Genomic DNA, 11751 nt, shown 5'->3' with positions numbered 1-11751 from the left:
TTCCAGGTGATTAATTATAATTTGGATTGTTTTTGCTCTGATTTTAAAGCCACACATTCCAAGAACCAGTTTAAGTTTCTGCACATTTATTTCTAAACTTCTTCACTTGAGGATAAATCCAGATTTGATTTTTTGATTTATTTATTTTTTTATACGTGATTTTAACCTAACCTAACATTAACATTGTGTTGCAAATACGTTTACCTTCATCTTACATTTTATACACCTCCCATTACTAACCTCCAGATGGAGACACTGAGCTTTTTTTTTAGCGGCACAGTGATGGAAATTTCTGAAGGGGCACAAATGAGTCATGGAATCCAGAGATGCTGTGAAAACATGACGATGGGTTTTTATTCGGGCAGACTATCTCAGGGAGAAAACCAAAAAGTAAAAGGAAATAATGCGCTATATGCTGCATAGACTGAAGAATTGCTTAAAGCAGGATTTTAACTGTTTAATTCTATTTTAGCTTGTATTTGTAGTTTTATTTGGCAGGCATAGAGTACTTTTGTTCTTGTGGTAAAAACCTGCTTTAGCTGATGGTTTTCAAAACATTTTACAGATTGAATACTGAAAAGTGTGGAGTGCACATGCATTCAGTTACCCTGAACCTCTGGCTATATTAACAGCGTCGCTCTCTGCTGGAGGGTGAACCTCAGACACCCACCAGGTTGGTTGGAGAGTTTCTATAACCGTAAATCTTTAAGTCTGGTAATTAGGTGTAGGTGTAGACTTCAGCTAAGTGATTCTAAGATATTGCTATACTGTCATTTTCTGACAAGCTTTCTTGTACTTATCAAGAAATCCATCCCTACACCAATAAAACATAACGTTTTATTTTGGCAACATAACAAAATGCAAAGCAATGCACATGTTCTCGTTAGAAATAATTTTCTTGTATTTGCACATCATAATGAGACTGCTTGGTGCACAAAACACTTCCTCTTTTTGAGAAACACTTAGAGGAACAACCTGGACAGAGGCATGAAGGGCAAATCAGGCCAGCATGACTTAGAACATGAGACACAGGCGAGGACTCGAAAGAGGGAAAGAGACAAGGTCAGACAACACCTTGCTGGCGAAAAGCGATGACCATGCCCGAGTTTTGCCTCTGAGCACACACAGACAGCCAGCTCATTGCTTCCGTCAGCCACTGCAGAGGAAAAAGACGAATCAGCGCTCTTTCTGGTCCAGGATCGTCCCTCCCTCCCACTGCCTCCCTCCACCTCTGTGTGCTGCTCCCACTCCTTCTCAGTGGTGGGACGCTCTGCAGTGCTGCACACCGAGGTGATTCCCGGCAGCCGCTTAGCGTTTTACAAGCGGAGCAGAAAGGAACTGCTGCATCATTCAGCTTTGGCAGGAGGTAAGAGTCCCTCAGGGATTTTAATTAACTGTGGATTAGAGAGTAAATATAAAGTACTGAGGATGAGATGCAGGAACATGTAGCTATAAAGACATGATGGATAAAAGTGAGAGGCCAATTTATTCCAAATAATATAACAAAAAAAACAACATTAAGACATATAAAAAATGGCTTTTAATGTTGACAACGCTGCTCTAAATTATGTTACGTCATCTCTTTGGACCGCAGATGGGTCAGGCTCTTCACACTGAACACATCCATGTTGGTTTTGACCAGAACTTTCCAACCTCTACGGGCTGTTTGTTGTCACAAAAAAACTAAATTAGGATCCATTTTAGTATTTTTAGCTGTTATTGGCACCGAGCCGAAGAAAACAACTATGCATCAGTATTACGGTTTAAGTGCTATCTCTTCCTCTGTCTCATTAACCCATTTGTCATTTTTCCCACAGTTGGATTCCTCAACATGCTCACATCTCTGATTCTAAGTGGGATACTTGGAGGTGAGAGTAAAGTTCTAGAAACTTCTAAGGTGTGGCACTGAGAAGCTAAGCCAAACTATTTTGAAGTATCAGAAGTTTCTGATGATAAAAAAAAATCAGGAGATTGTTCTCATTAGAGAAGCTGCTTTATCTCATATTCAAGAACGAAGGAAGCAACTGGGTATATTTATTGAAATATCATCTTGAAGGATATCACCATTTCTATTTCTTACTGATTTAGTCGAGTAAATGAAACAAAATAATAATGCGAAATTTCTAATATGGACTATTTCTACAGGGGAGAATTTACTGTATGTTCAAGCATTTATTTTATGTAATTATCCTGTTGAATAATAAAAAAAAAAGCTTCACTTTCGGTATTAATCGCTATTAACTCATCATGGATTATTTCAAAACGCTTTTCCGCATTTGTCCAGATTATTTACTGACGCGCTTTCAAACAAACAGCTTTTGATTATAACACTTCAGGGTCATAAAAACAGATACAAGATTCACCATGTGGTACGATGTTGCTATGGCTAACTGTAAGAGTCAAACTGGGATATTCAGTAATGACAGCTAAATGCTTCTAAAAGGGCTGATCTGTGGTGTCTGTGGTCGCTACAAATGAGACTTAGCTACTTCAATCATTTTCTCTCGCGCCACATGTTTGCGTTTTACCCAGTGCTGCTGATCCCAGTGCAATCTCAGCTGATCTCTGTGTGCTTGGAAGAGGACGAGGACCTGAGAGTCGACTGCCGGATCGAGCCCAAGCCCAACAAAATCAGCAGCTACGAGTTCTCCTGGTCATCTGGAACCAAGGAGGCCCTGATCAACACGAATGTTTCCGGCTCGGCTGCAGAGGCCCAGTTCAGAGACAAAAGCGAAGTGGTGGAGCTTGATCCCCACGGCTACAGGATGACCCTGAAAGGCTTCACAAACACACTGCCACACAACACCACCTACATGTGTAAAATATCTGGGCAGGTTGAGAGTATCAAGGTGGAGAAAGGTGGGTGGATTAGCTATTTACGTACATGAGGTTCGGTGCTTTGAAAGCAACACTGATACTTTTCCGTTCTCCTGCAGAACATCTGCAGCCTTGCTCGGCTGTCAGCCTGTTTCTGAAGAGCTCGTGGTCCTGGATCGTCCCCCTGCTGATCGTCCTCTTTCATACACACTGCTAAATAAAATGTGACACCCTAGCATGTGCCTATCTACACACAAACAAGCCCAGCCCTGCTTCTGTCTACATACACATCCATCAACACCACAGCTTTAGGTTTTATCGCTGTTACGGCATTAGAATGCTTTTATCGAGGAAGATGACTCAAGACGTTCAGAGACCTTTTGCTTCAGAACTGCACAAATCTTTTGTGATGTAATGCACTGTGACAACTTGCACATGTGAATATATAGTGATGGAGTTCTGGTTTTCAATAAAAGAATGCTAAATATATAGCCAAACAATGATTTTCTGGTTACTTGGTGCTCATAAAAAAACCTGAAAAGAATAAAAATGCATAGTCAGTTCAAAGTATGAGGCTTGCCAGCAGAATTTCATTAAAGGTCCATTCTCCAATCAACCCATCAACCAGCCAACATTTACATTTGCTGACCAAAGTCACAGGAAATGGGATATTCTGCAAATTAGAGTTTCTTTTTCGCAGATTTGATGCAGGATAACTCTGGGTAAAATGTTGGAACCCATATGAAATACTAAATGCGTTAACTGTTTTGAAGTGATTCACTTATTTGACATTTGAAACCCAGATTAGACCGAGTTGAATCAAGTCAAGTTCAGCAACAATGCAGTTCAAAGTTCTTTGCACCATAAGAACATCATACAGTAACCAATTATGAAACAAGCAATAAGCATTACATTTTGTCAAATGCCATCACCAAAGTCATGAACATCATGCATTAAATATGCTGATCGGTATTCAAGTTATTATGAAACAAAATAAACTTTACACAGGTAGGTATTTACCTTTGATTTACATTAACTATGTTTCAGTATCATTATAGTTTTCAGGACGTTTGTTCCAGATCTGTGGTGCATAGAAGCTGAATGCTGCTTCTCCATGTTTGCTTCTGGTTCTGGGGATGCAGAGCAGACCAGAACCAGAAGACCCGAGTATTCTGGAAGGTTGATACAACAACAATAGATTTTTAATGTATTTTGGAGCTAAGCTGTTCAGTGATTTAGAAACTAAGAAAGTCTATGCTCTGAGAACAGAGAGTCAGTGTAAGTACTTGAGAACTGGGGAGATGTGCTCTATTTTCCTAGTTTAGTGAGAACACGACCTACTTAGCGTGTCCAACTGGGTTAGCCCATATGGGTCCAGTTGAGAAAAACCAGTTGGGCCCCGTGCAAAAAACAAACAATCATTTTAGATTTAAAGTAATTTATACCGCTGGTAGATCTGGATGTAGAATTATTTGCATTCAACCCAGGAGTTTATTTCTAGCTGGAAATGCGGGTTTCTCTTATAAGATAACAAGACCATTATAAATGGGAATAAATTCTGGAAAAAAAATAAAATAAAAATAATCCGTTTTTAGGCGCATTTTATAAAATAAATGAATAAAAAAAATGCTTATAAAAAACCCAACCATTTTTCTTTCAATACAGCAATCAAACTTATGTTCAGACCAGCTCTCTACATGTTTCCATTAGTACTGTAAAAATGTTTCTAAGCGACGGGCCGATACTACTACTACTACTACTACTACTACTACTACTACTACTACTACTACTACTACTACTACTACTACTACTACTACTACTACTACTACTACTACTACTACTACTACTACTACTACTACTACTACTACTACTACACCAGTAAAAAAGAGGCCAGGCTAAAGACTCCGAATGGCAAGGTCTGTTCCTCTCAGCATTGCCGGTCCATAAGCTGGCTCGAAGTGCAAACGAGTGTTTGGGGGAGTATAATCCTTTCAGACATAGGGAGAATAGTCAGTTGATATTTACATGCCTAAAAGCAAAAGCAAAGATTTCAGTTTGAAATGCAGTACATGTGCAGCCCAGAGTATAAATATAATGAATGCAGCACCAAACAAAACATGCTTAGCATGTACACTCACTTTATCTTTTCCATTTGAAATATATTAAAATATATTATGTTATATTTACTAAAAATAAATGTTGTGTTTTTGTCCCTCAAAATTTACAAAAATAATTCTCCCACGCCCTGGTCATTCGTTCTGATCTCATAACAAGAACCAAAAACTCCGCCCAATTTGGACACCCTCCACGTTCCGTGTACATAATGATGCGGATCCGCGTCTTCTGCTCGCTAGCTTAAGCTTGAACCTCAATGTCATCCGTAGTTTCCAAAAACATCCAGCTATGGCCGCCTCTACTAGCAACAGCAAGGGAGCAGAACTCTCTAAAGCTGAGTACCTCAAACGGTATTTGTCAGCAGACGACAATTCCAGTCAATCAAAAGGGAAGATGAAAAAGAAACGACGTAAGGTTCCCGAGAGAGGGTGAGTGACTGAAAAACCCAACTGCGATTCTCACGTTTTAGATCTACACTAGCGCCTGAGCTAGTTTTGAGTCTCGGCGACTCTTTGGCGGTTAGCTTGATGTGACATTCGTCTTATTTTGCTTGCTTCCGTCTGAAGACTTAAAATAGTGGACGACGACATTGACTGGAGACAGATGGTGAAGGAGCAAACGGAGGTTGAAGAAGATGAAGAGGAGGCTCCTGTGGTAAGCACCGAGCTAACGTTAGCTTGCAGGCTAGCCTAAATAAATTCATTCATTCATTCACTCCTTTTACTTACTTATCAAATATTCAAATAAATATTTGTTCTTAAGACAAATATGTTCTGTATTTCTTTAAAAACATACAAATTAAAACATATGCAGTCGTTAAAAATTATTCCAAGCAAACTATTCTACTGTGTTTTGAATTCTGTTCTTTCTTAGATTGCCGAATTCATTGATGAGCGACCAGATGATGTGAAACAACTGGAAGTCTTTAGGACCAGCAACAGATGGAAAGTTATTGGAGGTAACTGTGGGGCAAATAAGAAGAATTTGTTCATGTGTGAATCTGGATTGATATTTACTTCAAATCTCCTGTTGTGTAGCTGATGAGGACAGAGAGGAGCAGGAGGAGGAGGAAGGAAGTGAACACACAGACCCTGTTGTGTCAGGCAAAATACGGCCTAACTCTTCAGAACGTTCACTAAAGGGAAATAAACACAGTTCTCCTACCACTAATAAGAGACACGACTCTCCAGATGCTTCTTCTCCCAGGAGAATTCGCCATGACTCTCCAGATGTATCTCCTCCCAGGAAAACTCGGCACGACTCTCCAGACGCGTCACCTCCAAGGCAGCATTCAGGGAAGCTAAGAAAGGCGCAAAGTAAAGGTGGGTGGGGAAAGTAAATTGCTTTTTTGTTTCGAATATAATCTGGACTCTGTCTATGTTATTGTATTACTTATGCCATCTTTTTTGACATAGAGCACCTTGCAAAAGAAAACTATCCCCACAGCATAATACTACCACTACCTTGTTTTACTATGAGCATGGTGGATGTTCAGCTTGATGTGCTGCTTGTTTTTGCTTTGACTTCTATGTGGCAAACTGCAAATTTGACTTGTTATTCTATCACACTTTCATAAAGTCAGATTTTTGGAGTGCTTGACTAGTATCTCCTGTTGAGATACCATAACCCTTGTGCTCCTTGACCTTTGTGATGTTTTTTTATTCATTTTTTTGGAATTAGTAATGAAGTTGCACAGGATTTTATTTAAGGCCTAAATAGGTGCCCCACTTTCAGATTTTTCTTTCTAAAGATGTAGCCATTTATCATTATTCATTCAGTCCTTTGTAGTGCTCCAACACACCAAATCTCACTAAATACATTAAAGTTTGTGGCTGCATTGCAATAAAATGTTAAAAAAGATGAAAAGGGCCATGAATACTTTAGTAAGGTGCGGTAAAGATGCAATAGAAAGTCTTAAGTATTTTCATTTCAGTCATCTTTACTTTTTATTTGTAATGTTATGATGAAACTTTTGACAAGCTAATTTGAATAACAGTTTGTGTATCCTGACTGACAGAAAACAGTAGACTGATCATTTAAATATTATTGTTTTTAGATTCCTCTCCTAGCAGAAGCAAGCACAGTTCAAATCGACGATCGCCGGACGTTCGGCGATCACCTCACGCTAATAGAACTCAGAATCGGCATGACTCAGATTCTGACCAGTCACCTCCTCGAAAAAAGCCTGTGAAGCAGGAAGCGCCGGACTCGGATCAATCTCCTCCGAGGAGACGTCCAAAAGGAAGACAGGGCTCTGATTCTGACCAGTCTCCACCCAGACGGCCGCGGACTGGAAAAGACTCAGATGACGACTTGTCGCCACCTCGAAGATCTGGGCCCTCGCAAGTAAGCCAAAATATATATGTATATATCCATGACTAATGTCAAAACATGTTTTGCTTCAAACTTTTACTTCTTTTTTTTTTTTTTGGTTTATTTTTACAGGGCCCAAGGATGCTTTCAGGGGGAAAAGCAGGTCTGGTTTCTATTGATGTCTTAAAAAAAGAACAGGAAGAAAACCGACGACGGGAAAAAAACAATCAGCCACTAGAAAGTTAGTTAAATTTTTTCTTCCTTCACTTTGTTTCTGTTTGACTGTAAAACATACAGGATGTTTCATTGTATGTTTCATACTTTGACTAGATGAATCCCGGAATGCCCAGACGGTGTTCCGAGACAAGAGCGGTAAAAAGAGGGATTTGGATTCAGAAAGAGAAGAACAGAGGAGAAAAGCTGGAGAAAAAGCTGCAAAGGATGAGAAATATGCTCAGTGGGGAAGAGGGTAAGTCTGTTAAGCATTATTTGACATATCAAAGGACTTTGAAATGTGTAATATGGTTCATTAAATCAAAATGTTTGTAGGTTGGCCCAGGGACAGATGCAACAGCAGAAACTAGAAGACGCGCTGCATGAAACCCAGAAGCCGCTGGCACGTCACTACGACGACGAGGATCTTGACCGAATGTTGAGAGAGCAGGAAAGGGAAGGGGATCCAATGGCTGGGATGCTCAGGCGCAAAAAGGAGCGCAACACCAAAACACCAGGTTTGAATGTCTCTCACCTTCATTTACCTCAGTAAAGTTTCTGCGGTTAACTGTTTGCCAAAGAGACACCAAGTCAACAGGTCTGTTTTTGTGATTTTATTCACAGCGAAACCTCGGTACCAAGGGCCTCCACCGCCTCCTAATCGGTTTAACATTCAACCAGGTTATCGGTGGGATGGAGTCGACAGGTAAGGCTTGTAGATGGTTCACATGAAATCACAGAAGAACAGATGGCAAAATCATTGCATGGCTGTTGTACAGTTGCACCTAAAATTATTCAACGCCTACCCTAATACAAACAGGAATTACATTTATTGGCAAAATCCCAAGTTGTTCACCTGGTTGCCATGAGCAAATGAGACAGAAACAACTTCAATAGTTGAATAACACTAATATCAAAATTATTTTTTATCTAAATTCAAACTACATCCTGCATTCAATGACTATTTGCGTGTCAAGCGGATTTAACTGGATGGAGTTCTTCCTAAAAGCACACATTTGCAGATGGTTTTGGGCTGTTGATGGAAGCTTTTCATTGCATGGTGGAAATACAACTCAGTTAAAGAAATTGTCCAAAAACCTGAGAGAAAAAAAGCATTGCCTTGACCTAAAATGGAAAAGGGAAGGGGCACAAAAAGTTACAAAAGGCCCTGATAATTGCAAGAGACACCAGGAGTTTGGAGGTCAAAAACCCTCAAGTGACTGAAAAAAGACCTGCAGCCACTGAGGTTTCAATTTCCACTGTAACAATAAATAGGTTTGTGTTCCCTGGTGCTTGGGCATCATTAGACCTTCAAACAGGATATTGATCCTAAGCAAATCTCAACCTAAAGTCCCTTGTCAAAAAAGTGTTGAAAGTAAGGTTTACTTTATTAACTAAAGTTTTTTTAGTGAACATGTAAGACTGTTGTGACAACGTTTCTGTATGCGCTGTTTTACAGATCCAATGGATTTGAACAGAAGCGCTACACGCGGATAGCTGATAAAAAGGCTCTCCAGGAGGAAGCTTACAAGTGGAGCGTGGAGGACATGTAAATTTAATTCAGCATCAGACATCCCCTAGTTCTGGTGAAACAGAAAAACTTTGGTGAAACAAATGCAACGTGGACAAATATTTTCTAAAGGGCTGAAAAGGTTTTTGCTCTGTGATCCAGTTCATTGCTGTATCAAAGGCAGCATAATGTAAATACTAGTAAAGTAGAATCATTTGAATGATTTTGTTATGAGCCAAAGTAAAGAAAATTAGTTTTCACTGTTCTCATTAAATAATCTTTTTATAAAGCTTTGTGTAGTGTGTTTTCATCCCTAAGTTCAAAGTTAATTGTTTGTTAATTCATGCAGTTATACTGAAACCAAGCCATGTTAAAGTGGTGGAATGCACTTCAAGTGCTGCAGCAGTAAGACGAGGTATTTGCAGAACTGTGAAAAGGTATTTGGTTTGTGTGTCGCATGTTTCAAATAATCAAAGAAAGTTGAAGATCAAAGTCTTTAAATGTTTTTATTTATTCTGGGAATAAATATTTTCAAGTCTAACTGTCCCTATGATAAAAAGCAACTGAACTCCCCATCATGTTCTTTAATTATGTATTAACTACAACTCACTGAGTTTAATTTTACTAAAATAGAAAAAATATTCTGCAGGTGCCATAACAAAAAGTGGAACATTTTGGGATGTCCGATTTAGGCAATATGTACAAAAGAATTTGTAATTATGTAATTTATTGTGGTAAGGGAAATATTTAAAAACTAAGTGCATAATGTAAAGGCCATGTTTTGATGATGTGCTGAAGGTGGGGTGTAAGTGTAGGAACTTTTTAGAGACAGGCTGAATTTCAACAAGTCAAATGTCTTTTGTTATATGTGACATGTACATTTTTGTAACTGAAGGTAACAGTTACTTGAAGGTGCCATTTTTAGCACAGTGTGCCTGGAAAATGTGTAATGCCGTATATTAAAATGATTTAATTATAATTTTGTGAAACAAACTTTAAAAAACACTTCAAGCAGCAATGGTAACAATCCCAAAGAAACTAGCAGTTTGGGTGGATATTTGTAAACATAATTAGTTTATTACTGGTGCAGTAAATAAAAATTCCTCTCCTGTTTATTGTTATTCACGATAATAATTAATTGTGCAATAATTATCCATCCTGTTATTGCGCGTCTCATTAGAAAGCCTGGAGAAGAGGAGACGTCCTCAAGTAGGAACCAATAAAATGCGACGTAGAAGAACTCGTTTCCTCACGGATTATTTTTGCTGAAGCGCTCCGACACTTAAACGCTGTAATGAACATGTAGTGTGACGATTTTTAACGGTAAATGTCCGTGTTGAAAAGTTATATCAAGTCAGAGTAGCTGCCACTGACTCATTTGAAGTCTGATAAACCACTACAGCTAAAATGTCTGACTGGTGTCCGATAGCGAAAGACTACAACCCCCTGAAAGCTGGCAGCATCGACGGGACAGACCTGGAGCCCCATGACCGGGCGGTATGGAGGGCCATGTCTGCCCGCTACAAGCCCAACAAGGGCGTCGTTGGCGACCCGCTGCTCACATTGTTTGTGGCCCGCTTGAACCCCCAGACAACTGAAGACAAGCTGCAGACAGTGTTCTCAAAATATGGAGACATACGCCGGCTCCGACTTGTTCGGGACATTGTTACGGGTTTCTCCAAAGGATACGCCTTCATAGAGTACAAGGAGGAGCGGTCCGTGAGTCGGGCCCGCCGGGACGCCGACAAGCTGGTGGTGGACCAGCACGAAGTGTTCGTGGACTTCGAGCAGGAGAGGACCCTCAGAGGATGGGTGCCGCGGCGTCTCGGGGGCGGGTTGGGCGGCAAAAAGGAGTCCGGACAGCTGCGTTTCGGCGGCAGGGACAGACCCTTCCGCAAACCGATAAACCTCGGTCCCGGGGCCACGCAGGAGCGAGGACCGGGGGATAGAGACCGAGGAGAACCGAGAGTCAGAGGGGACAGACGCCGGTACGGAGAGAGCGACTGGGGCAGCAGAGACAGGAGAGATTACCGGGAGAGAGACAGGGGTGATCGCAGACACAGAGACTGGAGATGATGATGATGATGATGATGATGTTTATAGGCATTTTCGGCTGTAAAGAACAGACATTTCAACTGATTTCGGATTGCCTTACCTGATGTGCAATAATTTCCATTCTCCCTTTTTAAAAACATTTTTTTGTTGTTAAAAATACTTATTGGGCTCTTCAAACTCAATAGGAGTCCAATTATATTTAGGGTATAATTGCACCTTGTACATTACATCCAAGTTGTCCACATGCAAAGAAGTTAAAGTTTCTTTTTCAATTCTGCAAGTCAGAACCAATTTGTTTCTCCATTCCTGTTTCAAGGAGACACAGTTTATTTCAGTTCTTATATTTGCCAGTTTGCTAACGTTGACACACAGGTTTTGATTTTTGCTTACTAGGATTGTAAAGTATGCTTTAAACCATAATTGTTTGACACAAGAGTATAAAGCCCCTCCCAGAGATCCAAATAAAACAAAAACAAGGAAACAAAAAATTCTTTATTTGTATTTAGCACCCCCTGAGCAATCGCAGCTACAGACATTTTGTGATTATGTCTCTGCCAGGTTTGCAGATCTAGAAGTTAAAGTTCTGTCAGATTGTATGGAGAGGGTCTGTGAACAACATAGGGGGGGAAATGACTGTTTTATCTGGTACAGGAGTGTATTGTTACAATCTGATGACCTTGATGATTGGTTAAAGTGCAAAGTTATTATTAAAAGAAAACCAAAGTTTT

The 11751-nt window shown here is 40.0% G+C and overlaps 3 protein-coding genes across 3 annotated transcripts; all 3 read left to right on the top strand.

The window, feature by feature from the left end:
- The first annotated feature begins 1239 nt into the window (after positions 1-1239).
- Positions 1240-3308, top strand: LOC102228903 (thy-1 membrane glycoprotein-like). The gene is made up of 4 exons (XM_005805818.2): positions 1240-1366; positions 1818-1868; positions 2533-2859; positions 2937-3308. Exons 2-4 carry the CDS (start codon positions 1832-1834, stop codon positions 3032-3034), a joined length of 462 nt encoding a protein of 153 aa, XP_005805875.1. The 5' UTR covers positions 1240-1366; positions 1818-1831; the 3' UTR covers positions 3035-3308.
- A 1877-nt stretch (positions 3309-5185) lies between these two features.
- Positions 5186-9253, top strand: bud13 (BUD13 homolog). Its single transcript, XM_005805854.3, has 10 exons — positions 5186-5360; positions 5499-5586; positions 5806-5890; positions 5970-6254; positions 6989-7278; positions 7378-7486; positions 7576-7714; positions 7795-7976; positions 8083-8164; positions 8918-9253. Exons 1-10 carry the CDS (start codon positions 5221-5223, stop codon positions 9009-9011), a joined length of 1494 nt encoding a protein of 497 aa, XP_005805911.1. The 5' UTR covers positions 5186-5220; the 3' UTR covers positions 9012-9253.
- Positions 9254-10217: 964 nt separating this feature from the next.
- On the top strand, positions 10218-11751 carry snrnp35 (small nuclear ribonucleoprotein U11/U12 subunit 35). Its single transcript, XM_005805853.2, has one exon. The coding sequence runs from the start codon at positions 10376-10378 to the stop codon at positions 11042-11044; it is 669 nt and encodes a 222-aa protein (XP_005805910.1). The 5' UTR covers positions 10218-10375; the 3' UTR covers positions 11045-11751.

This window comes from Xiphophorus maculatus, chromosome 11, assembly GCF_002775205.1.
Source record: "Xiphophorus maculatus strain JP 163 A chromosome 11, X_maculatus-5.0-male, whole genome shotgun sequence".
NCBI lineage: Eukaryota > Metazoa > Chordata > Actinopteri > Cyprinodontiformes > Poeciliidae > Xiphophorus > Xiphophorus maculatus.
Note: the sequence above shows the minus strand (reverse complement) of the source record. Positions and strands in the feature narration are given on the sequence as shown.

What these genes read in the sequence shown, in the direction of transcription:
- LOC102228903 (XM_005805818.2), top strand. Translation starts at nt 1,832, where the DNA reads ATGCTCACATCTCTGATTCTAAGTGGGATACTTGGAG. An exon ending in TCTAAGTGGGATACTTGGAG is followed by an intron (nt 1,869 to 2,532) that starts GTGAGAGTAAAG and finishes CGTTTTACCCAG; the next exon opens with TGCTGCTGATCCCAGTGCAA. An exon ending in GAGTATCAAGGTGGAGAAAG is followed by an intron (nt 2,860 to 2,936) that starts GTGGGTGGATTA and finishes GTTCTCCTGCAG; the next exon opens with AACATCTGCAGCCTTGCTCG.
- bud13 (XM_005805854.3), top strand. Translation starts at nt 5,221, where the DNA reads ATGGCCGCCTCTACTAGCAACAGCAAGGGAGCAGAACTCTCTAAAGCT. An exon ending in CGTAAGGTTCCCGAGAGAGG is followed by an intron (nt 5,361 to 5,498) that starts GTGAGTGACTGA and finishes TTCCGTCTGAAG; the next exon opens with ACTTAAAATAGTGGACGACG. An exon ending in AAACAATCAGCCACTAGAAA is followed by an intron (nt 7,487 to 7,575) that starts GTTAGTTAAATT and finishes TACTTTGACTAG; the next exon opens with ATGAATCCCGGAATGCCCAG.
- snrnp35 (XM_005805853.2), top strand. Translation starts at nt 10,376, where the DNA reads ATGTCTGACTGGTGTCCGATAGCGAAAGACTACAACCCCCTGAAAGCT.